The sequence below is a fragment of the Aythya marila genome, assembly GCF_965140915.1.
Source record: "Aythya marila genome assembly, chromosome: 14".
Lineage (NCBI taxonomy): Eukaryota > Metazoa > Chordata > Aves > Anseriformes > Anatidae > Aythya > Aythya marila.
The window spans coordinates 1,061,566-1,087,443 of NC_139055.1; the positions used below are offsets into that span (position 1 = coordinate 1,061,566).

The window sequence follows — 25,878 nt, forward strand, 5'->3', positions numbered from 1 at the left end:
AGAAAGAAAAAAAAAATCAGCTTGTGCAATAGGAAGCAATCATTGAATATGCAGTCATATTGCATGCCAAATCCAAGGGAAAGCAGATGGAGGAAAAATTAATCCTCATGATTAGATCCACAATGTTCTTTAACATTTAACCTCTATCATATAAATAGAATAACACAGTTTAATCTTTTTGTCCTTTAACTGTGCAGACTGATCCAGAAGAGATCTACTTTGTATCATTCACGTATTTTGAGTAAGATGCTACTGCTTTTTTCCCTGGAACTGCTGTAAAATAGAGGCTACTGGTCCCTCTTCCCTGCAGCTTCTCTCTTGGCAGAGCAAGACAAGGCATGCTGAAAAGTAAGTTACTGTCATGTCTTCAAGTACTGAAAAGATAAACCAAACACACAAGTGGTTAGGATTTGGTTAATTTTTCTGATAAATGCATGGTCCCAGAGCATCTAGCATGTTACATCAGCCTCTAAAATACACGTGCCTTTAACTCTCCTCTTTTTCCCCACGTCCATAAAATATATACGCATTAACCACAAGTTTAAAGGCTGCCTAGACCAGTGACTTATGTTTTCTTCATTCTGAATTACCTCCATTATAAAGGATCAAACCTCTAGCTACTTTTAGAGAGGTATCCAAATGGCTGAAGTAACTGGTGACATGGACCCTTTTGACACGTCTTTGTCCCCCAAATTGAACATGATTCTGAAACAGACATAGGTATCTGGGCACCTAGAGGTATTGCTGTCCAGTACTTCAAACATTACAGGCCTCAGAAGAGTTTACAGTTCAACTAATTCAGAAAAATCATTCAAGGTCAATTTGCATTCAGATCATAGCAGAAGATCTCTGGAACACAGTAAAATAAAGTTTTTATCATCAGCGACAATATCAGAGAACTTTTAATATAGAGCTGCATTGCAGACTAACACAAAATTTCCACTAGCATTTTAGCATTTCTGTATACTAAATTAAAATACTCAATGCTCTAAAGGTGGCTGTGAAATCAAAAACATGGCAAGACATTTAAATTTGCACTTACTGTACATAATTCCCTGTGGGAAAAAAAGGAGTAATATGCGCTTTGAAATCATCCATAAGGTAGAAAGGTCAAGACATGAGCCAACATGGAAACTCAGAAAGTGAGTCACTAGCATAGCAGAAGGGAAATAATGTCCCTGATAGTTTTCCCTGTGACTTTCTAAGTCCATGTTTTTTATGAAAATATAAAAGCAACCCCTGGAAAAACTAATTTCCACTCTGAAGTTTTTCCTTTCTAGTACTTGGCTTTATTAACAATTCCACCTTGAATGAAGATCCTCAGTGTCTCTAGTTTGGTATATTTCTTCAGTAAGTGCTAGAAGTACTTTGTTTTATAAGATTTATTAATCTGACTGTGGATTTTTATGTTAATTAATCTTTATTTTAAGTCTGCATTCAGAATTAGTATTTCTGTAACAAAAATAAAGGAGAAGCAGATTTTGAGAAAAAAAATGGCTCAGAAAAAGAAACCAGCCTTACAGGTGACAATAGCTGAAACATACTACACCTTTTTTTTTTTTTTTTTTTTTAAATTTGCTTCTACTAACTGTAGAATATGATTCATTATTTACAAAGTTGAAATTATAATCAGGTTCTTCATTAGAAGAGCTAGAATTGAAAAGTTTTCCCTGTCCTACCATTAATATAACCATATTTAATTTGGTTATATGTAAGCCACATTTAATGAGACTGTTTATGCTTCAGTAGAACAAATTGCCAATCCTTCTGCCTCTAAAGCTAAGGCATCAAGTTTTTCTCCCATTTTTTCATCTTATAATATCTACAGTGGAGAATTCCCAGTTTAAGGAGCAATACTGCTAAACAGATAGCAAATGCTGCATGACATCACAAGGTATTAGTCTAACATTTAGCATTCCACCATGTAACAGGATTCTGGAAGTTGTAGAAGTAAGATGTATATTGTTTTAAAACAGAAAACCAAAAACTTAGATCTTCACACCTGATATATATGTTAACATCTGCAGAAACAATCAGAATTTAAAAGCTCTATACAGTTTCTTCTAGTCTTTTGGTTACAACAGATACATAGCATTTAAGACCTTTATATTAATTTAACCAAAACTGTACAATCAATTTTACATTTCCAAAATTCTTACTATAAAGCGATCAAATTAACTATTTCTCCTTTTAAAGCCATGTGACAGGCAAGTCTATTTACAAATAAAAGTTAGACTTCAGGTGTACTAATTTATCTTCAACAATTTTTGCTTTATATTAACAGCAACACCTGCCGATCACTTCTTTTGGGTACTCAGTTTTACTGAATTTATTAAGTCTTCATGCATTGCCAAATGAATCCAGAATCTCTGGAATTACAGCCAGTATCAGATCATTTCTCTTCCAATCGAGAGTTTACAGTGGATGTATTCTTTTTCTTTATCATCTATGTGTACACACACACGTATATATATCTATACATACACAGTCATAAATTATGTGCGTACACACACACACATACAAAATTGCTCCAAGTACTGGACTGCTTACATCTACTGAAAGAAGTTTTTACCAATATCTGTGTTGCAAAGAAAATCTCTGGCATTTATTAGCCACATGGAAGGTAAGTGTCTATAGACTTGTTTACAAGTATGGAAAAAAAATCCTGTGTACTGGAATGATTTTCATTAAGGCTACTGTCCAAGAAAAGAGGCCATGGGATCATCAGGTCTCTGACGTTTCATTCTATAAGCTTCCATTTCCTCTTCTGTTGGCTCTCTGGTTTCATATACACTGTTGTATGGTCTCTTTCTCTCATCTAACTGCATAATTTCTTTAACCTGGAGGAGACGAGCCTCTTCTGCATTTAATGCCTGAAATGGAAGAGGGAAAGGGGGAGATGCAAAGAAAGTTAAGCAAAAAAAAAAAAAAAAAAAAGTAAACAAACCCAAAACCAACAACAAAAGCTTACAAAAAGCTTACATTATATTCTAGTATAACAAACAATTAGCAGGCAGAACAGTGGGATAAACAATGCACATCATGCCCACCTACAGCACACTTCACATGTGCTATTTAATGCTTATTTTTGAGCATTTAGCATAATATGATAGTAAATTAGCATTTTGCAAACAAGATACTTTAATGCCCTTCCAATTGCCAAAATCGAGTAAGAAACTCATGGGTTTTAATCATGATCCATAAAGTACAAAAGCAGATAAGAAAGCATGTCATCTTTGTGTTTTGTTCCTGTTTCAGAGTGATTTTAAAATGAAAATGTGCTTTTTTGAAATACAAATTATCCCATTTTTCAAACTACTACTGTTGCTCCTTCTTGCTATTGAAAAGAAATTATTCTTCTACAATGTTTTGATTAATCACAGTCTAACATTAATTTCCCCTGCATACCCAAGGCAGGATGTTGTGCTTGCACAGGGTCCATCCAGCAACAGTCAATAGATAGACTGTTGACAGACTTATTGCATCAGCTATGAGACTGGGCTCAAGTATGGGATAAAAAGTTCTAAGTCAAGCTTTGACAATGCCTTTGTTCTTTGATCTCAAGTTACTGTGTTCAGCAGTGTTTTATACCTATTGCTGTAATAGGCGACTAGAAAAGAAGTCTTCTGTATCTTCCAAACTAAGTCTTCCAAAACTAGACTATTTACTGCGTGTTTGCCTGACAAATAGGGAGTAAAAGCTATGTACTTTAGAACATCTAACAGCACTTTAAATTTGTTTCATCTCAAAATTAGCATCAAAGAACAGTCCACAGAATTCCACAAGAACTGTTACAGGTTTCATAACACTAATGTTGTAAAACATATCTGAAGTTCTTTTTGCAACAGAAACACTCAAGAGTATAGCGCACCTTTTTAAGTTTTTCTTGCTTCTTTTTCTCTTCACCCTCGCTGTCTGAATTAGAACTCTTCTTATGTTTCTTCTTTTTCTTCTCTTTCTGTTTCTCTTGGTGGATCTTTAAGGCCGAAAAAAAGCAGCAGTTAAGATTCAGCTAGTAAGCAGTAGCAATATTCTACCATTCTATGAACTAATTTCAAGCCATCATAACATTAGTAAACAGTAGGGATTTTTGAGAGGTCAGTTTCGAACAAAGATGTGACACAGTAATTCAGTTTGATGATTTTCAGACTCCTTAGAATGACTTGCATAATCTTGTAGTTATACATATGTTTGGGTCACATAAAATGCTGAGGAAAAATAGCTCCCTTAAAAAGGGAAACAACTGACCTCCATCAATGTTTTGGGTTTTGTCACGTGTTCTTCCTCTCTAGGTTGCTCTTCTAGTAAGCTTGCTTCAGTATTCTATGCAACAGAAAAGGGAGAGGATATCCATTTACAAAGCATATTTGAAATGGGAAGGCCAAGTTAAAAAAAAAAAAAAAAAAAAAAGCAAAACCACCTAAAGCTTATGCAGATGAATGCCTTCTAGCTCTACTCAAGTAATTAAAAAAGACAATACTTACTGCAATTTCTTTCCCAGCTTCTCCTGTACAGTATGAGTACTTGACAAACGAGTGGCAGCATTTGTAACCCCACTTGCCGTCTTTCCAGTATGAACCCCAAATGCACTGCAAGAAAAGACACCACAGCAGTTGCATCTATAATAATACTCCCATAAGGAGCAGGCTGCAAATTATTCCTGACATCATTTCCTGATGAGCAACCTATTCAAACAGTCCGTAAGGGGAAGTTATGAGAAATACTTTTGCAATTTTACATTAGTCTTACAGGTATGGTTCCAAAAAAAAAAAAAAACCAACAGCAACTTCCCCTTCAATTTAAGATGGCCATCACAACTCCTCATTCACACTGCAATCGTGAGAAATTAAAATTCCTCCTCAGTAGAAGAGTGTGTCACATTTAGGGAAGGAGAAATTTATTTACTTGGTGTTTTAGCTATATTGCACTGCATCTACTACACCTTGTTCCCTTCCAAAGGAAGATATTTTTTTTATATATGTGTGTGTGTGTGTGTGTGTGTGTGTGTGTATTTACTTCAAGTAAGTACTTACTGTATGGTTGTTGATCTTCACATCTTCTTCATATTTAGAGCATGCAATAGCTTTCTCTTGTCCTTTGATAACTGTCCCATGTCTAGAATACTCCACATAATCTTCTGTTTGAGCTAACAGCAACTCAGCTGGTGGGGTATCTAGATGTTCTTGTCCTCCATACTATAATGCAAAAGAAATGACATATGATAGTTTAGCAAAAAAAAAAAAAAAAAGTCTATGTAGTTAAGCACACATTTAAAAAATTTCATCTTTGGTGCCTTCTCTGTCCACACCTCTAGAACAAAATGCAACACAAAAGTGGGTAGAGACAATTAAATCTTTAGTGAATAACTATTTAGTGAGAACTATGTATCCTCCCACGGCCACTGATGTTTTCTTCTATTCCTGGAAAATTACACCAGTAATAATTCTTACTTTAGAGATTATTTCTAAGCAGGAAATCTTTTCAGACCAAGCCAAAACGTGGAAAAATACAACCTTGGTATAACCAGTGCAGTACGTTCCTCCCCCTGTCAAACTTGCATCTAAGGTTTGGATTCCTACTAGTGTCAGATTTTTCACTAGAGATATTCTGACAGTTAAAGGAAGAGCTCCCAGTCATCCAAAGAAATACTAGCAGATCTTCAAAGGTTCCTACATTAAATAATATAATGAATCTAATAGATGAGATTATACATGCTTTATGGTATTGTATATATATTGTATATAATATTGTATATATATAGAACAGCTGATGCATTTTCACATTGTAGTAGTAGTATTTGTTCCCTAAGAACCAGAATTCAAACTTGACAGAATTCTTATTAAATAAAACCCAACATCTATTACCTTCTCTAAGATGCTTTCTTTCTGTTGTGCCTTGAAATCTTCTTTTTTCACTTTGAAGGATTTATAGAGTAGCTCTAATTTTGTAGGGTCCGCCTGAAGATGCACTTCTGAGCCTTTGTCATAAGCCTCCCAAGCAAACACTGTATTAACAGGAAGCATCAATGTTTATTCTCAAAATACATTCACATTATTATCTTTAATTTTCTAATAGTTTGAAAGAAAGACTCAATTTAAATCTAGAAAGATTTCTCTTTTGCAAAAAAAAGTGTTGCTAACTTAAGTCTTTAAAATCCATTTTTTGAAAACAGAAGAAAAAAAGAACAACCCCATGAAACCACAGAAAAATAAACACTTACACTGAGTCTGTGCCATTGAAATGGTATCTCCAGTGTAACGAACAAAGTTGTCACCTGCATAACCAACTCTGCAGGAAAGAATGATATTATTTTTAGCATGCGGATAACGTGATTTTCTTTTAATCAAATCACATAACACCAACAGGAAGTAAAAATTTTCCTTTATGTCCTGAGTTACAAACGGAGGGAGAGAAGCATTCATTCAATATATGAAATTAAAGTCTAGACTCACAATAGAGTCATGACAGTATTAGACAGCACTTTAGAGTACTCATGCTACAGAGTCTTGGAGCTGTCTGAGATACCGTGAGTCAGGCCTGGGCCTAATTGCACAGTAATTGCACAAGCAGTACGTGATACTGTACCACTGACCTCTGCTTTTGGATTTGTGAATCTACCCTTCTGCTCAGCCAATTTCAAGCTAGGAAATAATTGTACTGCCCTGATACCTTTTGCACACCCCTTGTAGAAGCTGAAAAAGAGCAGATGGAACACAGGCTGAAAATGAAATAATGTTGACAATTCAGTTTCCTACTGTTTTCATCTCCCAAAGCCCCTCTGAAAAGCTTCGTCTGCAATGCTGTTGCAGAAACACAGACTGAACAAAGGTCAAATTACAACTCCAGAGAGAAATGAATGCATCTTCATCTGAAAATACAATTGACTGTCATTATTCTTGCTGGAGACAGGGAGAGGTGGAAAGAGCATTATTTGCTAGCAGTTAGCCACTGCCATTCTATTTCAGGCAGCAAGCTAATCCAATTACAGTACCCTGAATAACATTTCTACTCACAGCCTGTCTACTCTGTATGTCCACAGAGCAACATGGGTCAAGGAAGGGTCACAGCTCAAGTGCTTGACTTGGGTTTTAAGTAAGACAGCCTTATGTGCAACCCAAAGCCTACCTGTGGCATTCTGTAATTGTCTATCTAGACAATGCCAAAGTTTTCAGACTTTTTCTGTGCAGGCTCCGTTAATACACAGGGAGCTTTTGATCCTAGTTCAGGCATTTAGTCAGATACCATAGACACTCCAGGATAGTCTCCAGGGCTGGATGCCTCCCAACAAAAAAAGGGTTGAAATTTTAGATCCATTACTGAAAATACTTTATGTGTATAACGTTACTGTTCACCGATATCTCTTCTACATACAACAGTGTTCTAATCCTTGATCTACGTCAGATTAGTACACAGAATGGTAGTTCCTGCATCCCTGAGGATTAAAGTCCACTATCACTAACACACTACTTTTATATATTAAAAACAAAAATGTGTTAATAAATAAAACATTTTTTCCATGTTTACTATAAAGCATTACTTCTATCCATAACTGACTAGGGATTCATTAATAAAAAGACACACAGATATGAAATAAAATACAAAACTTTTACAGCAGTCTCATTTTTAAGAGTTTTGTTTGGTACACAAGCATGACCCTGTTTTAACTTACTCATCTGGATTCTTGCCTGTATTGGCATATGGGTTCTCTCTCATCGCTCTTGTTTTGGGATCATAATAAGCAGAGTTTGGATCTAGATTCCTTAGGTACTAGGAGGAAAAAAAGCACATACAACATAAAAGATATTTGATTAAAACTTAGAATTTTTAAAAAATTGAAATTACTGCTGTATCCCCCAACTTAGCCATTTTAAAATAAGGGAATATCTGTGCAAGAGATAGACCTTGAAGAAGTTATAACAGGAGCAGGAAGAGAACTGTGGACAGACTTTAACCTCTAAACCCTGAGACCCATACTCAAACACACTAATAATTGAGGGTATGAATTTTAAAATTAATTAATATAAATATAAAAGGAAAAAATGAAGTTCTTTACTCACTTTTGCAATATCTTCCCGAATACGTAAATTTCGGACTGTGATGCGTCTTTTAGAGTCAAAGTTCTGCCCAGGCATATCAATGTCATCTGCATATTTATCTTCATCTTCATCTTCACTGTTACGATCTCTTTCCTGAGGAGAGAAACAGAAAACTTCTCAGAGACAAGTACAATAATCTGATTATAGTGGTTTCATTAAAAAATGGGCCTAAACATGCAAATCTATCATGTAGATACACTCAGCATTTCAGAAATACTGATTAAGGGACTTCCATTTCCTCCAGTTACAAAAATGTCACTGTGACAATATTAAAACAATAGTTATCTTGGGCAAAATATACCATGCAAATAACAATGTTACTTGCTTGCACCTCTAAGGTTTGACAACACCTGTGACTTAAAAAACCCTCAATGAAATCCAACAACCTCTTCCAAAAGGGAACAGGCAACCAGTGGCATGAAGCCAACATTGAAACCCTTATGCCACCCTTGTTTTGCTATTCCACTAACTATGGGTCTTTTTTTTCCTGCCCATGGTGTGATGCAGTGGGTAATCATCTTACTGTCTGGGAATTTGGTTCCTCTTCTCCCCACTGGTGTCTTGGGGAGTTCTGCAGCAAACAAAGAGCACATCAGCAGAGAAGAAGAGAAGACAAGATAGTGCAGAGAAGAAAAACGGCAGGGAGATAAAGACCAATCAAAGCAGAGCTTTGCGAAGTTAAAAAACTGGTTGCGAAAATACAATGCACACAATGCACAAAGATCACTACATTTTGGATGTTCTAAAATAGAGTTGGTAAGTATCACTGTTACAGACACAAGCTGGAGACCTTTTCACTGGATTACAAACCAAATTTCTAGAATTTACTTTTCTTGTAAAGGCTTTGAACTGTCACTGTGATCTAAAGCTTGTTACATCTCTGAACACTAATGATTTAGACTAAGATATTTCTTATCATGTAAATGTAACTAAGATCCACCTCTAAAACCTTAAAAAAATCTGTATTAAAGAGATACGTATGCAACTATTTTGTTAGGACTGAAAGGAATAAATTATGGCTTCTGATTCATGCTTGGTAATCTAGCGAAACACAGCCAGATTTTTCATTAACCAGTTTAGCCCTTAACCTGAGAGTAATTGACATGGCAGAACTGTCCAAAAAAAAAAAAAAAAAAAGTATATGGAAGCTAAAAATGTTTGTGGTGAATACAGGCATGAAAAACAAACAAAAAACACTTTTATACCCATAAGATCAGTAGTCCCTATTTTGTGTTGGGTCAGAAATTTAGGTCATCCTGCCATCTAGTGACTAAATGAAAGGTGATAATCATGGAAAATGGAGACCCAATCATATGCAGTCTATTGGTTGATGGTGGTTTTAAATATATCTATTTTTAAGAATACCACTTAAAAAAAATACTTTTGTCCAGTAACGATCTATGCTTTTTCACCATTTTATAAACTTAAAATATCATAAATTACTTTAAAAATCTGAATTTTGTATCAATAATCATCAAAAGTGGTGCCTTTTAATCTAAGGGGAGCTTGTAGAAGTTAACAGAAGATGCATACTCTTCAGTTACATGCCAGAGGGAAGTAGATACATATATTCAGCCTTCAAATAATCAGACACACTACAAGTAGTCAAAGCAATGACTGAAGAAGAAAAAGTTTGGGGTTTAAGATAAAGAAAATACCTTTGCATTCCTATTTATACTAAGCATTACATATAATCAGTGCTCCAACATCAGTCAGACAAAACAGTCCTTAAATACTTAAAACATGTCTCTGTGTGAACTGAATTCCATGGAAAACAAGCTTTCTAATCCAAAATTCCACATAATTAATTTTAGAAGATTAATAATCAAACGTTTTTTGCCCAAAAGGAAAGTACTGTCATTTAGAAGAAAGTATTCTGAATTCTTGTATGTGTCACAAAATAAGCTGGTGCTAGGAAGAGCTTTCAATTACTAAAGAGTATAAAAAGCAGTAGAAAAACAAGTACAGAGAATAAAAGCATCAGAGAAGTAACCTGTTCTATTTTCACTCAGCCTAAACAAAAATAAATTAGGAGTTTGATTTACTTACCACTTGCTCCAGCTTTCCTGATGCTAACTCCTCCTGAAGCTTCTGCGCTTTCAGTGTACGTTTGGCCTGCATATCACACAAATGCATTTATTTTAATATTGCCTTTTAATAGCAAGTATACAGTAACATCATAAGTATTTCTTGTGATTGCTGCCATTTAAAATCTATTCACTATTATAAGAAAACGGACATTTAATTCTTTGGGTGCTCGTAAAAAAAAAAAAAAAAAAAAAAAAAAAACCACAGCCTAGAGATAGTCTCCTCTACACCTATGCTTAACCACAGTGCTTTTAGAGCCTCAAGGAAACTATATATACTAACCATTTTACTGTTATATTACATGGGTAAATAAACTGATTCACCAGAGCTTATGCAGCTATACCATTACTACGTTTATCGTAATTAAAGAAAACACAGCTTATTTTAGTTCAGTAGTTTTTAAAAAACAAATATGCTTTATTATTGTGTCCTCATAATCTAGTTAGGAACATCAGTGTTTAAGGTAGTTCATGACAGATGCTGCAAGCATTTATGTTTCACACAGGAACCATCAAATTTTATCATCTAACATGACATTTTAAAGCAGAATGAAATGATTTTTTTACATGTATTTGACATCACTGAACCACAGAGACATGTACAACTAGTTCCCTGCTCCGCAATGGGAAGATAAAGGATTCCTAAGTAACAAAAATATGAATGAGCTTACAAATACAGCGTTATTGACTCTAGGTAGTAAAGACACCTTAGAAATTCCTTCCTTGCCTGCAATTTAACGTGCATCTTGGTTAATAAACTCTAGAGCTTGTCTAGTAAAAAGTAAGCAATCTGGAGAGACACTTCATTTATTGCAGACCCATACTCAGTTGTCTGTTCTGGTTTCAACTTTCAGTTCAAGTGAAGTTTGCTATCAAACACAGAATCCACCCCGCCTTCCATTATGAATACCGCACAAGGTCCAACATTAACAGTGCAAGTAGCAAACACTCCTCCACCTAGTGAAGCCAAACACTGAACTTTTCCCAGTAAACTATAATGCCTACGCACCAGATCAACCTTGGCATATTCCTCTACAATCTTCATGTGCTCTTCTGGGTTATATCCATTCCAACGATCTCGCTTTCCATCGTAATCAAACATCAGTTCAGGCTGCACATGTTCATCTGGTGCAATATTCATTCCTGTGTATTTTGCTCCAACTTTCCTGGGTCTCTGAAAAAAATAAATAAATGCATTGGTCATTTAGATTGGAATATGCTACTTGCTAAGACACACAGCTTTAAAAACAGTATCAATGGAGCTCTTCTAAAGCCAGTTAAATTCAACACAATAAGCTTCCAAATTCTAAGTAAACATGAGAAGTTCAATTCTGTATTTTAAAGTAATACAACTGACTCAAAAGTACCAATTACTGACTCAATTTTCAACAGTTAAAGAAGCGATTAAAATAGCTTCTGGGGACTGCTTCTAGCTGACATGAAACAGACAGCCACAGCAGCATCTGAGTTAAATTAACATGAAGAACTAAACGACAACCTTTTACTTTATTGCTTGTCACAAACAGAATTGATAAACACCACTCTGAACAGTAGCTTTTTTTCTTCACTTTTCTCTTGTGTCTCCTACATAACTATTGTTTCAGAATCTTTCAAACAGAATTTTGATACTTGTAACCTTTTTCAAAGTAACTTTTTCAAAATAGTAGTTTTTAATGAAAAATAGCTAGCTAAATTTAAGATTAGAACTCGTGTTGTTTTCAAAGCCATTAGAACATCAACAATGGTCAAGTTTACCTCCATGCAGTCTTTCTTTTTGTGTGTCAATGCACCACAGTTCTCACAAGCTCCTTTACGATATCGGGTAGCTACTGCATGCTAAACAACAGAAAAGACAAGCATTGTACAAAATTGTGGCAACATTCGTGTATGTGTTTCCATCAACTAATTCATCTTTTTCAATACCACTAAAGCACATATGCTCTAGCCAAACCCCAAATGCCTATTTTGGTTATCACCAAACACATGCCTGCTGAATACAAATTCCCAGCTCTTGCCCCCCTCAAAAACACAGCCAGAAATTGCAGGATGTTAATAACTCTTATTTCCTCAAACAAAACCTTTATTTTAGGACAAAAACATCTTGCACACCTCTTGAACTCCTCGTTTGTACCAATCTCCAGAAGAGCTGTACTGTTTCTGCTTCTCTGGCTGGGGTCTCTGGTGCTTTAGTGTAGGCCTTTTAGAAGGATCTATGTACCATGGCACTGAGGAAATGTACTGAGGAATATGAGGATTGATATCTCTGTAAAAGATATCACGAAATAAATACGTGGCACAGGAAAAGAAAAAAACAAACTCGCGATTTAGCTTAACAAATAACTTTTACATTAAGTTCAATGCTTCAAAAGCGATAATAATCACTGAAGCTATAATGCATTCCAAAGAAGTAAGGTCATCTTAAGTAAACAGACTTTTTTGAGATTTTGTTACCATTAATTCACCTAAACTCCTGACTCCAAACTACATACTTCCTTCTACAGTTACTGAGCACAAGAATATTAATGCTTCTCTTTCCAGAGGCCATAGGATGGTGAGCAGGAGCCTTGTAGATGCAACAGAGAAAAGCAATAAACAAACTGTAAAGTCCCTGGAGCTCAATCTGGCTACTGCCGTTAAAGATAACAAAAAATGTTTTTATAAATACATCAACACAAAAAGGAGGACTAAGGAGAATCTCCATCCTTTACTGGATGCGGGGGGAAACTTAGTTACAAGAGATGAGGAAAAGGTGGAGGTGCTTAATGCCTTCTTCGCCTCAGTCTTTAGCGGCAATACCGGTTGTTCTCTGGATACTCAGTACCCTGAGCTGGTGGAAGGGGATGGGGAGCAGGATGTGGCGCTCACTATCCACGAAGAAATGGTTGGTGACCTGCTACGGCACTTGGATGTGCACAAGTCGATGGGGCCGGATGGGATCCACCCAAGGGTACTAAGAGAACTGGCAGAGGAGCTGGCCAAGCCACTGTCCATCATTTATCAGCACTCATGGCTATCAGGGGAGGTCCCAGTTGACTGGCAGCTAGCAAACATGACGCCCATCTACAAGAAGGGCTGGAGGGCAGACCCGGGAAACTACAGGCCTGTCAGTTTGACCTCAGTGACAGGGAAGCTCATGGAGCAGATCCTCCTGAGAGTCATCATGCAGCACTTGCAGGGCAAGCAGGCGATCAGGCCCAGTCAGCATGGGTTTATGAAAGGCAGGTCCTGCTTGACGAACCTGATCTCCTTCTATGACAAAGTGACGCGCTGGGTGGACGAGGGAAAGGCTGTGGATGTGGTCTACCTTGACTTCAGCAAGGCTTTTGACACCGTCTCCCACAGCATTCTCCTCAAGAAACTGGCTGCTCTTGGCTTGGACTGGCGCACGCTTCATTGGGTTAGAAACTAGCTGGATAGCCGGGCCCAAAGAGTTGTGGTAAAAGGAGTCAAATCCAGTTGGAGGCCAGTTACTAGTGGCGTTCCCCAGGGCTCGGTACTGGGGCCAGTCCTCTTTAATATCTTCATCGATGATCTGGACGAGGGGATCGAGTGCACTCTCAGTAAGTTTGCAGATGACACCAAGTTAGGTGCGTGTGTCGATCTGCTCGAGGGCAGGAAGGCTCTGCAGGAGGATCTGGATAGGCTGCACTGATGGGCTGAGGTCAACTGCATGAAGTTCAACAAGGCCAAGTGCCGGGTCCTGCACCTGGGGCGCAACAACCCCAAGCAGAGCTACAGGCTGGGAGATGAGTGGTTGGAGAGCTGCCAGGCAGAGAAGGACCTGGGAGTATTGGTGGATAGTCAGCTGAATATGAGCCAGCAGTGTGCTCAGGTGGCCAAGAAGGCCAATGGCATCCTGGCTTGTATCAGGAACAGTGTGACCAGCAGGGCTAGGGAGGTGATCGTCCCCCTGTACTCAGCTCTGGTGAGGCCGCACCTCGAGTACTGTGTTCAGTTTTGGGCCCCTCGCTACAAGAAGGACATCGAGGTGCTGGAGCGGGTCCAGAGAAGGGCGACGAAGCTGGTGAGGGGTCTGCAGAACAAGTCTAAGAGGAGCGGCTGAGGGAGCTGGGCTTGTTCAGCCTGGAGAAAAGGAGGCTCAGGGGTGACCTTATTGCTCTTTACAGATACCTTAAAGGAGGCTGTAGCGAGGTGGGGGTTGGTCTATTCTCCCACGTGCCTGGTGACAGGACGAGGGGGAATGGGCTTAAGTTGAGCCAGGGGAGTTTTAGGTTGGATGTTAGGAAGAACTTCTTTACCGAAAGGGTTGTTAGACATCGGAACAGGCTGCCCAGGGAAGTGGTGGAGTCACCATCCCTGGAAGTCTTCAAAAGACGTTTAGATGTAGAGCTTAGGGATATGGTTTAGTGGGGACTGTTAGCATTAGGTCAGAGGTTGGACTCAATGATCCTGAGTCCTAGGTTGATCTTCCAACCTAGAAATTCTGTGATTCTGTGATCCCCCAGTACTTTGTGTACACCCCTTGTAAAACACTCCTTGTCAGCATTCGCATCTCCCCAACAAATCAGGTAAACATTGATTTACTGGGCTAACACCCCAACAGCTCAGATAAATGCTGAACACTTTGTTCTGGAAGCAGAAACACCTCTTTTCTGAGACAGATCGGAACGTTCAAAGCAAATTCATGAAACTGCGCAGTTTCCTTCCGCAGCACGTACTGCACCCCTCAGAACCCCACAACCCCACGGGCAGCAGGACTGCTGACCTGTGCCTGTAGCCAGCACGCTAACGAGACTTACTTCCCTTCTTCGTCCACTTCAGCAGGCGCGTTTCCCAGCTTTCTCTGTTCCTCCAGCTCCTTCTTCTTCCTCCAGTCTTCCCTCGTCATCTTCTTGGGCTCCTCCAGGCCCACCTCGCCCGGGCCTCCCGCGGCAGCGCCGCCGGCGGCCACCCCAGCCGCCATTTTGTCTGCCTCCAACCGAGACCCCCGCACGGAACCGGCCCGACGCTGCTGGGCAGCACGCCTCGCGCAGCTTTACTTTGTTGTTTTTCTACCCTTCCCCTCCTTCAGCGGCGGCGCGGGTCCCTCCACAAGGCCGCGGTGACAGAGCGGTGACGCAGCCACACCGCACCCCCGGCTCCCCCGGCTCCCCCGGCCCTCCCCGCCGCCCGTCTCCCAGCTAGGCCGCGGCACCGCGCCGCCACCCCACCATGCACCGCGGCTCCTCCTCAAGCCCCGCCCCTTGAAGGCCCCGCCCCCCGCGGCGGCCTCACGCCGGTACCGCAGCAAAGCCGCGGCGTCGGGGGCGGGGCCGCTCCTGCCCGGTTCTGCCCCGCCCACTAGCGCTGCTGAGCCAATCGAGTGCCTGAGCGTTGGTCAAAGCAGCCAATGGGAGGGGGGGGGGCGATTTAAGAGCTGGCAGCGGGAGGGCGGTGCCTTAGGGCTCGTGCCGCTGCTGGAGGTGACGGTTGAGCTGCTGTTCGCCCCAGGTTGGCGGGGCCGTGGCGGGGCCGTGGCGGGGCCGTGGCGGGGCCGTGGCGGGGCCGTGGCGGGGCCGTGGCGGGGCCGTGGCGGGGCCGTGGCGCTCCCCCACGGGCAGGGTCACCTTCTACCAGCTCGGGTTGCTCAGGGCCCCATCCAGCCTGGCTTTGAGCACCTCCAGGGATGGGCCACCAGCAGCTGCTCTGGGCAGCCCGTGCCGGGGCCTCGCTGCCCTCATGGTGTTGCTTTCCTTTGTGGAGTAAGCAGCAATAAACACCATAGAAAAGTGATGCAGTGACCCGAAGATACTGGGCCTTGCTGTGTAAGATTGCTAGGGAAACCTTGCAACTTTCTCAAATCCCTGTGCCCTCCTAGGGGGCTGTGAGCTTGCCATGTGTGTGGATACCTTCAGATATAAGCCTGTAGTCAAGCTATTATGACTTGAAGCATGTTCTCCACTCAGAAACCTAAGTACTATCTATGACAAAAGCCAGATGACTTTCACATCTTCCACTTCTCTGAACCAGCTCTGCCTGTAGTGCTGTTTAAAAACTGTGCTGTGCTGAAATAAATGATAAGAACTGACTTCTTCTTTTTCTCTATATCTTTCTAGAGTGGTCTCACCAGCCTGAAGATGACAACTCTCATCTTCTTAGATAAGGAGAATGGTGAAGTTGGTGCTGCTAAGAATCAATTAAGACACCCTTCAGGATCATGTGCGTATATGCCCTGCTAAGGTAGTGGGGAACGGAGTAAGGTGCATGAATTGTTTCATTATTCACCAATTTGAACAGACAACAAAATTGCTGAATTAGATACAAAAATAAAACTAAGCTTATCAATTGTTATGAAAGTGAAAATCACTTCTTTCACAGAGAGGGCTTATGCTTCTGAATTATAAGTAGAGAATGACAATTTGCTTTCTTATGTGCACCTAATGAGGCAGGCTTTAGGGTTGACATGGTGCTAAAGCTTGTTCTTTTCTTCCCCTCCAGCAAAAGTCTTTTCTGAAAGAGCTCAAGTCACTACACCGCTTCCTAAAAAAGCAATTAAAGCATCTCCAGCCTCATCACGCTCTGTCAGAAAGGCTCTTGGAGATGTGAATAGGACTGTAGGAGTCACAAACAAGAAAGAGCAGATGAGACAGGAAAATCAGCCTTGCACTGCAAAGAAAGTAAGTACAACTGCCTTTCTACCAAGGGTGGATGGGAGGGAAGGAAAGGGTGTAAGGCTTACCTACATAGATACAAGGCATGCAACAGCTTTGTGAATATATAAAGGTAAAGAAGTGGCTCTAGAGAAAATATTGGTTGAGTTACTGTCTTGTTCATGTTCTGGTTAGCAGGGCTTTAATATAATGAGCATAAATGTTGTACAGCAGGGATTTGTTGCCAGTGCATAAAGTACAGTTAGAAAAGCTAAGCAGCATAAGGGCAAATGCTTCAGCTACCTTGCATTGAAGGTGTTAAAATTTAGATGTAACTGAGGACTGTATGGCAGTGTTCTTGTCTTCTCTGCTGGGCAGCTTTATGGACAAAAAGGATACTACATTTAAAAAACAGATTAGCTCAAGTAATGTCTTTCTCTTGTTAAGGTTGCTGAAAAGGCTGCTGGATTAGAGAGCCAGGATGTGGTAGTTGAAGAACTCTTCCCTGAAATAGAAAACATGTTTTTCTATGATCCTGGAGGTAAGAGTTCTTTGTAATTATTAGAACGAAGAATCAGGCTTTAAGTGTTGACACTGTTGTAAGACTGACCAAGTTGCAGTGGTAAACAACCTGATGTGCTTCTCCAGAGTCCATTCTTAAGCATAAGGGCATTCACGATTTTTTGAAGCACCACCTCATTTGTGTTTGAATGTTTTAACTGCAATACTTGTGCTCCAAACATATAGTCTCCATGTCTGTTATAGTGGCAGGAAGCTAGTTCCAAATAACCAAGTTATAGTTCTTAATTCATTAAATGGCATCTAGCAGGCAACCATATAAATAAAGGGCTACTTGAATGTGGACTTCTCCTAAGAGTGTGCCAAGACAGTATTCTGTAACAGAAGAGAAATCCCTACTCTGTGGGATGAAATAGTTGAAACTTCTAAAACCGTTCTTCATCTCTGTGATGAGGAGAGTTGTCTCAGTTCTTCACAATGTGCCTTCAAACAGTCCAGGTTATGTTGAAGTAAATGTGCAAAAGCTATTGTACTGAAGACTATAATTTTAGTGTTGGTTTAAACATGTGCTGTTTGATGTAGTTCACAGTGTAGTGATTGAAAAGAAATTCCTAAAAGCTCCTGCTTTACACTAGCAGTTACATACACTTTAAGTGTTAGCATAAAAGATTTTATGGGCAGCTAAGGGGTGGCTGCAAATAAGCACCCTGTAAGATGTAACTAACAGACTGAGTTGTTTTGGAACTACTTTCACTTCATTAAATCTAGAATGACTGCAGCTTCCCATGCTACTGTACACTGTTACTATACTACTGTGTCTTTCCCAAATAGACTTTGAGAATTTTGATCTTCCTGAAGAGGACAGAATAAGCAATATCAACCTGTGTGGTGTTCCTCTTGAGATATTTACAAGCACTGCTGAAAAACCACTGAACATGTTTCTTTCACCTGTGAAGACTGAAGAGATGTCATGGGAGTCTAGTAAGTGGAAAACTAGTATGAGTTTCAGTGCATACAGTGCTCATTAGTGGTCTGGGAGGGAAGGCTGCAAGAGTGAACTCATTGCTGTCATAAGCACCAGAATAGGACACTTATATCAAGCAACTCTTGGTATACAGCCAAGCTGAATGTAACTGGTCAACTCCACTAACTGGTCTCAAAGCCATATTGCTGTGTAGCTTTCTGCAGTGTGTTGCTAAATGACTAGTTAGGGTGAATTGTCCAACAGTATTTCCCATAGTCATTCAAGTGGTTTATGCGAACTCACTAGGAGCTAGCTTATATGAGACTAAAATTCTGGGCTTCTTGAGAAACTGATTTGCTCTATTTCTAACTTTCAGACTTCCTACAATCAACTGCTGACTTCATTTCTACACTGGATGAGATCATTGATACGCTATCTATGAAACTATGAGCTTCAAAAGCATATTCCGAAGTTTCTGTTGAGTGCTATACTCCTAATTAAACTTTTAATAAAGGCTAGTTTAATGTGCGTAATACGGGACTTCTCTCTTTCCAGTAGAGCTAATATACCAAGGGCATAAGATGCAAGTAGTAAAATACTGCTTTGAAAACAAGGCTATCTGACAAGCTATTAAAGCTGCACACATCAAATCATTTTTGATATAATGCAAATTACTATTGCTAGTACTGATCTGGCACTTCACTTCTTGAACATGTTTGCTCTTCTTCTCAGTGGTTGTCTTAGACACATTAGTGGTTGGCATCTTAGATCCTTATGCAGATGTGTACTTAGACTTCCACTTAGTCTTCTAATTGTCACTACGTTATGTGGCTTTCACTGTTGGTATTGTCTATGCTCTGTGAGGCAAGGACGGAAGAACCCTCATCCTTCATGTCACAAGTGCAAATTCAGTAGTTTCTTCTTTCACACTTGTAATGGTCTCAGTTCCTTTTCATAATGGTGCAAGACAAGTCAGCTATGGAGGTGATATGATGTATAGTTGGCTGCTATCCAGCACTGGATAAGACTTGGTTTGAGGTGACTTTACTTCATTAAGGTTGCAACAGGCTACTCCATCTTAGTGCAAGGTTTATGAAGCTTGTACAGGTGATTCCTGATATTCTATAAACAGCTGCTTGAAGTTCAGCCAGTCTTTGGGAATTTGTTACTAGACAATTCCCAACCTTTAATCTGGTAGGCATAGAAATTTGCTATTTCTTCTGCTATTTTTTTCCATTTTCATTTCATTTGCTATTCTTTCTCTAGATTCAAACCAAGGGCAAGAAATTTTTAAAAAATCAGAAGGATATCTAACAAAAAAAGGACATTATTAAAGGCAATTCTGTACAGAGACTTCAGGTTTCTGCAGATCCTTTCTTGAGTGATAAGAAGCATTAAAATTAGCTGATTTTTTTTTAAAAAAAATCTGATTTTTAAAAAATTTCTTGCCCTTGGTTTGAATCTAGAGAAAGAATAGCAAATGAAATTGGCTGAGATCAAAGTTTGGGTATGTTCTGCTAGCCATGGGTGTTGAGACCCAACTATAAAGTTAGAGTTAACAATTAAAGTGAGGAAACAACTTTAACTTCCTGTATCTACCAGCTCAAATGAGCTGAGAGTTCAAGCCTAACTTTACATAAAAGTTCCTGTAACTAAGGCACTGAAACTGATTACACAGTGCCATCGTGTGGCCTCTTATGCAGCCACACAGGTAAAAATGCTTGTGTGGTATAATGCAAAACACAACATTACAGTATCTTGAACCGTATTAGGACAATAAATCAATATAAATGTAGGCTGTAACTGTATGCCACGACACTAGTGCTTTATGGGAAACTTTTCATAGTAACTATAACTTATTTTGGAGGAACTTAGAGTTCAGTGATGAAGCACATAACTTCACCTCCTGAAATTGTCTTTTTATGCTATGTTCACAGTATATGCACATGCACACATCCAAATACATTTAGAGCATGATTGTTAGCTGCAAGATTTCATCAGTGTGGATAAGTATTTGTATAATGATCATAAATGATAATTGATTCAGATAAGCCTCCTGATACTGGTAGACTTCAATCCCGAGGCCTCAAAGTTGTTACTCTTGAAACAGTGGAGTGTGTGGGGGAGAAACACTCTGTAGCCAATAACAGGCTCAGGTGAGGATCTCAGTGAAGTAGTGATTTATTTGCGATTGCAATGGTGGGTGCCCACAAGCAGTAGAGTGCCCCTACTAGTTCTAAAACATGGTGTGTGTATATATACTTCTTGATGACAGGTCCCTCCCCTGTTTCCCCACTGAGTGGGTAATCTGGGTTCACAATCTATCCAATGCTTCACAAACAATGCATGGCCTTCAGTTGCCGGCCTGTTAAATTTCAAATTTCTTTTGACATTTTTGCTGTTTGAAGTGGTAATGTTTCTTCACTTTTCTGACTTAACACTGTGATTTTCACCTAATTGTTCCAAGGAGTCTGATTGTCTGCATTTTACAAGGTCGCCTGCTAAGCTTTCTTATCACTGTAAGCATATAAATACCATATTCCTCTAAACAATGCAACTCTGCAAAAACATTTGTATTCCCACATGTGCTCAAAGCATAGTCTGTGTCAAAGCTTTAGGGATATTACTGGCCTGTCTGCATGAGAGTGAATGCTGCTGCCATTTAGAACATAAGGTAACAACACTAGGACAAACTAATAAATTAATGCCAGTGTTATTTTATTTTGCTTAAGAAATGATTAAATCCTTCAAAGTCTAGGAAAAAATAAACAATCCTAGGTTTTGTGTCCTTTTTTCCCCACTCACCTCTCCAGTTTTTAGGGAACATTCCAAAAACTATGAAGGAAAGGCATTTTGGGTATGGAGTGTTATAAATGAAGTCTCAACTCAATCTGAATTTAGTAATATTTATAAAAGAAATATTCATAAAAAGTTTTAAAGGTATAAAAGGCAAGTAAACAGCACTGGCTGTGTGGGGAGTCTACGCTCCACCAACACGCACACATGAACATCAAACATTCTAAACATACAGAACATGGCTTTTACATACTAAACCCAAGTATGCCTATACATACGTACAATCAGGAAAGAATAAACAATCCTTTAAGTTCCATGACTTACTAAACTCGAATACGCCTATACATGTGTACAATCAGAAAAGGTAACAAACAATCCTTTAAGTTCCATGACTTAACAGCCTCCATTCTCCATTCCTTTTCTTGATTACAAATAAGTCTCCATTTTCCATTCCTTTTGAACAATATAGTCTCGCTTTAAGTTGTCAAGCAACTCGGTCTTCAGGCCGTATGTATCCTGTTCTTCCCAAATCAAAGAAAAGGATATCCATCTCCTTTTCAAGGCCAATAAGGCCTGGGTCAAAAGGCACATTCAGGGCAACAGGGGGCGTAACAGCAAAAGCCTTCGATGGCTGTGGCAGCAGAGGGGCCCATGGTGTATGTTATAAGTTGCCCCCTTAATTAATTTTCAGAGAGCATTGCATTAATAATAGAAAGGAATTTATTGAGTAAGCAACAGCAAGCAAAACAGCGCTGGGCGGCCGGGGAGTCTCGGCTCCACCAATGGCGCGCACCTCACCCCCGCCAGGGTCCCTTTTTATATCTTGGTAATTCCGGGATTACGCAGCACATCCTGGTATATTCTGCGACTGCGCGCACTGTTGCTAGGGGGTCGTCTCTGTCCCTCTGGTGGTCGTGAAGATGAAGGCCGTAGTCTTCCTCCGCATTGTGGTTCAACTTCTTTTTTTTATTTGGTCATGTTGGCCCAGCGTGAGACAGGAATGCAGGATGTTGATACACTAGTTTAGCAACTTATCAGGAGATGGTTACATGAACTTTGCAGCAGTGTCTTTGAACAAAAGAGGCAACTGAGATGCAGAAGGAGAGAAGGGGAGGGGGTTCTCTTTTTTGTTACATTAAGCAAAAGAATTTTCATAGTGTCTAGCCAAGTATTATACATCTTACTTCAGCAGGGAGCTTTTGCAACTCCTGCTCCTCAAACGGAACTCCTTGTTTTATAATACAAAAGACAATGAACAAACATTTATTGTGTATTACAGTGTAGCAGTCGGATCAGTAAAGGAGCCCACAGCTCCCTCACTATCTGGCAAGCCACACGTTTCTGACTGTGGTCCCACACGGCTCTTTAAGGCCTCAGAGACTGCTCGCCAGGGGCCGAGCAATCCCACTGCAACTTTGTCGTTTCTAGTTGCAGAGACCCACACCTTGACCTCAGTTTGGTCCCATATTTCAGGCTCATAAACTGTCGGATTGTTAATAAGGAGAATAAGCTGTAAGGTTACCAGGACAGCCTTTGTTCCTAAGGACATGTTATTCCCCATAATGCGCAACTGCTGACCAGTGTTATAAATGAGGTCTCAACTCAATCTAAATTTTCTAATATTTATAAAACAAATATTTCTAAAAGGTATAAAAGTCGAGTAAACATTGCTGGGTGTGCGGGGAGTCTACGCTCCACCAACACACGCACACAAACATCAAACATTCCAAATATACAGAACATTGCTTAACATACTAAACGCAAGTATGCCTATACATGCGTACAATCAGGAAAGGTAACAAACAATCCTGTAAGTTCCATGATTTACTAAACTCGAGTACACCTATACATATGTACGATCAGAAAAGGTAACAAACAATCTTTTAAGTTCCACGACTCAAGTCTCCTTTTTCCACTCCTTTTCTTGATTACATACAAGTCTCCATTTTCCATTGCCTTTGAACACTATGTCTTGCTTTAAGTTGTCAGGCAACTCGGTCTTCAGGCCTTATGTATCCTGTTCTTCCCGGATTGAAGAAAAGCATATCCATCTCCTTTTCAAGGCCAATAGGCCTGGGTCAAAATATATAAAATAAAATATATAACAGGAGGAATACTTTCTGTAGGATTTCTTTTACGGTATTTCATCTGATTTTTTTTTCTACAAATTCTCTTTTGCAGCTGCTGGCAAGTAACACAAGCCAGTCAAAGTCAGACCTGAATAAGAAGCAAGCAGTTCTTTCGAAGCTTTATCTTTTAAATAGATGAGATCAAAAAGCTATACATCATCATGCAGCCAATCTGAGCCAAAACGGGAGTGCTGCTAAGAATGTTGTTATATATGGAGTGGTAATTCATGTCGAGAAAATGCTTGATATTAATAAAGAAGGGGGAGATTTGGGAATGTGGCCATGGGGGTTGGAAAACCCCGTGATTGAGATAACATTAGACTCTTAACGACGAGGCCATCAGGAATATAAAAGAGTTTAGAGGGAACAAAGAAGGGTGATGCAGGAGACTCCATGCAGTCTCAGGTTTCTTGTTCTCCAGCTGGTTCTCTTGTTCTCCGGCTGTTAAGGCATGGATGTTTCTGGGTGTTTGCTGTTGTCGGTACATTCAAAGTCGTTTGACCAATGAAAAGTAGTTTTGAAAAGAACTGCTGTGGAGAGAAGGGTATAAGAGGGGAGCCTGCCCTCAAGATAAAAAAGGAAAAAGGCAGCACGATGAAGTTACATCAATAAAGAAGCAGGAAAAAGAAGTGAAAAGGAACAAGCTAGCAGAATGGAGACCAGGACGGGAACAGGCACTTTGATTGCCTCAGAAAGATAGGTTCGGCCAAACTCAGCAAACTGCTCAGAGAAGTTCGTACAGAAAGTCGCTTGAAATAGGTGCAATGGAGCTGGAGGGAAGCTCGAGCTGAGAGAAGCGGACCCGTGCACACTTCCTCTCGCTGGTCAGCAGTTGCGCATTATGGGGAATCATACGTCCTTAGGAACAAAGGCTGTCCTGGTAACCTTACAGCTTATTCTCCTTATTAACAATCCGACAGTTTTTGAGCCTGAAATATGGGACCAAACTGAGGTCAAGGTGTGGGTCTCTGCAACTAGAAACGACAAAGTTGCAGTGGGATTGCTCGGCCCCTGGCGAGCAGTCTCTGAGGCCTTAAAGAGCCGTGTGGGACCACAGTCAGAAACGTGTGGCTTGCCAGATAGTGAGGGAGCTGTGGGCTCCTTTACTGATCCGACTGCTACGCCATCGCCACGGGCCCCTCTGCTGCCACAGCCATCGAAGGCTTTTGCTGTTACGCCCCCTGTTGCCCTGAATGTGCCTTTTGACCCCTTATTGGCCTTGAAAAGGAGATGGATATGCTGTGATCTGGGTAGTGATTAAGGAGGCATTGGGGAGGCAAGGACTGTATATCTCAAAACAAGACACTGGAACTCATGATAAGGAAGCAGGAGACGGACAGAGAAACAAATGTAAGGACTATAAATCTCAAAACTGAACATTGGAATTCATTATAAAGATACAACAAACGGAAGAATTAGCAACAACTCTTGCAATTAAGAAACCTACCAACTCAGCAGATTCCTGGCCAAAGGTGAAAAGTGCACTGTGAGGAAGACTCGGGGTATTCCTCCCAAAGACCACTACCCATGTCCCAAAGACCTCTGCCCACAATTCTTTGGAGGCTCTACGCAGGCTTAAAGTGCCAAAAGTCTAATTAGCATGAGAAGTGAGGGAAGGTGGGGATAGGTAATGAATATGTATAGGCGCTTGTAGAATATTGATAGATTGATTGTATAAATTCAAGACTGCTTTCTGCTTTGGGTATGCATGATAGGTGGAGAGATCCCCTGTGCATCCAGCGCTGCAATAAAGAATATACCACTTAAAGGAATTTCGGCTTCGATCTTTGAATGAGAACGGGATACATAAGGCCTGAAGACCGAGTTGCTTGACAACTTAAAGCGAGACATATTGTTCATAAGGAATGGAAAATGGAGACTGTAAAGTCATGGAACTTAAAGGATTGTTTGTTACCTTTTCTGATTGTACACATGTATAGGCATTTTCAAATTTAGTAAGTCATGGAACTTAAAGGATTGTTTGTTCTTTCCTGATTGTACATATGTATAGGCATACTTGGGTTTAGTATGTAAAAGCCATGTTCTATATGTTTAGAATGTTTGATGTTCATGTGTGCATGTTGGTGGAGCGTAGACTCCCCGCACACTCTGCACTGTTTACTTGCCTTTTATACCTTTTAGAAATATTTGTTTTATAAATATTAGAAAATTTAGATTGAGTTGAGACCTCATTTATAACAATGTCATGATGAGTGTAAGTTTGTATTCAGACACACAATGCAAAAATAAGATTTCTTTGTTACCGCTGTAGCTAATTAATGTTTATTACTTAAAAATTGATAAACTTTTTAAAAAATGATTAACTTTTTAAAGTGTTAGTCGTGATCTTGTTCATCTAAAAGATCAAATAGAAATTGTATTGTCCAATACTAGACATGGCAATGACAAAACCTGGAGTTAAGTCTCTAGCAGATGAATTAAGAAGGTGACTTCAATTTTCTTTAGATGCTAAAGTTCAGCACTGAATTTTAGGTGACTGGACTTGTTTTCTACAGTACTGTAACTCCTTCAAGGCTTCTTGTTCTCACAGGGTTCTCTGGCTAATGCAGGTCAAAGCTTTTGTGAAGTTTTGTTTTGTAACCATTTGTCAGAAAGATCTATTTGTGTCACCTGGTTTTTATTTTCCCATTTCATGTACTTTTCAACTCAGTTGGCTGGGGTTAAAGGGAAACGCAT

The 25,878-nt window shown here is 39.8% G+C and overlaps 2 protein-coding genes across 3 annotated transcripts; one reads left to right on the plus strand and one right to left on the minus strand.

Annotated features, from left to right (window-relative positions):
- Nucleotides 1–441: 441 nt before the first annotated feature.
- Nucleotides 442–15,284, minus strand: SLU7 (SLU7 homolog, splicing factor). Of its 2 annotated transcripts, XM_082771400.1 has the most exons (15): nt 14,944–15,284; nt 12,293–12,446; nt 11,939–12,019; nt 11,193–11,357; nt 10,146–10,211; nt 8,620–8,667; nt 8,058–8,189; nt 7,670–7,767; nt 6,221–6,288; nt 5,865–6,004; nt 5,034–5,195; nt 4,485–4,589; nt 4,249–4,323; nt 3,872–3,976; nt 442–2,873 (listed from the first exon to the last, which is right to left on the minus strand). In XM_082771400.1, exons 1-15 carry the CDS (start codon nt 15,105–15,107, stop codon nt 2,694–2,696), a joined length of 1,743 nt encoding a protein of 580 aa, XP_082627526.1. In that variant the 5' UTR covers nt 15,108–15,284; the 3' UTR covers nt 442–2,693. The 2 variants fall into 2 exon arrangements, with proteins under 2 accessions (XP_082627526.1, XP_082627527.1); XM_082771401.1 differs by lacking the exon at nt 8,620–8,667 and having other exon boundaries at nt 14,944–15,283.
- Nucleotides 15,285–15,575: 291 nt separating this feature from the next.
- Nucleotides 15,576–18,780, plus strand: PTTG1 (PTTG1 regulator of sister chromatid separation, securin). The gene is made up of 6 exons (XM_082771572.1): nt 15,576–15,634; nt 16,240–16,342; nt 16,622–16,800; nt 17,221–17,314; nt 18,124–18,273; nt 18,633–18,780. The coding sequence occupies exons 2-6, from the start codon at nt 16,261–16,263 to the stop codon at nt 18,704–18,706; spliced, it is 579 nt and encodes a 192-aa protein (XP_082627698.1). The 5' UTR covers nt 15,576–15,634; nt 16,240–16,260; the 3' UTR covers nt 18,707–18,780.
- Nucleotides 18,781–25,878: the final 7,098 nt, after the last annotated feature.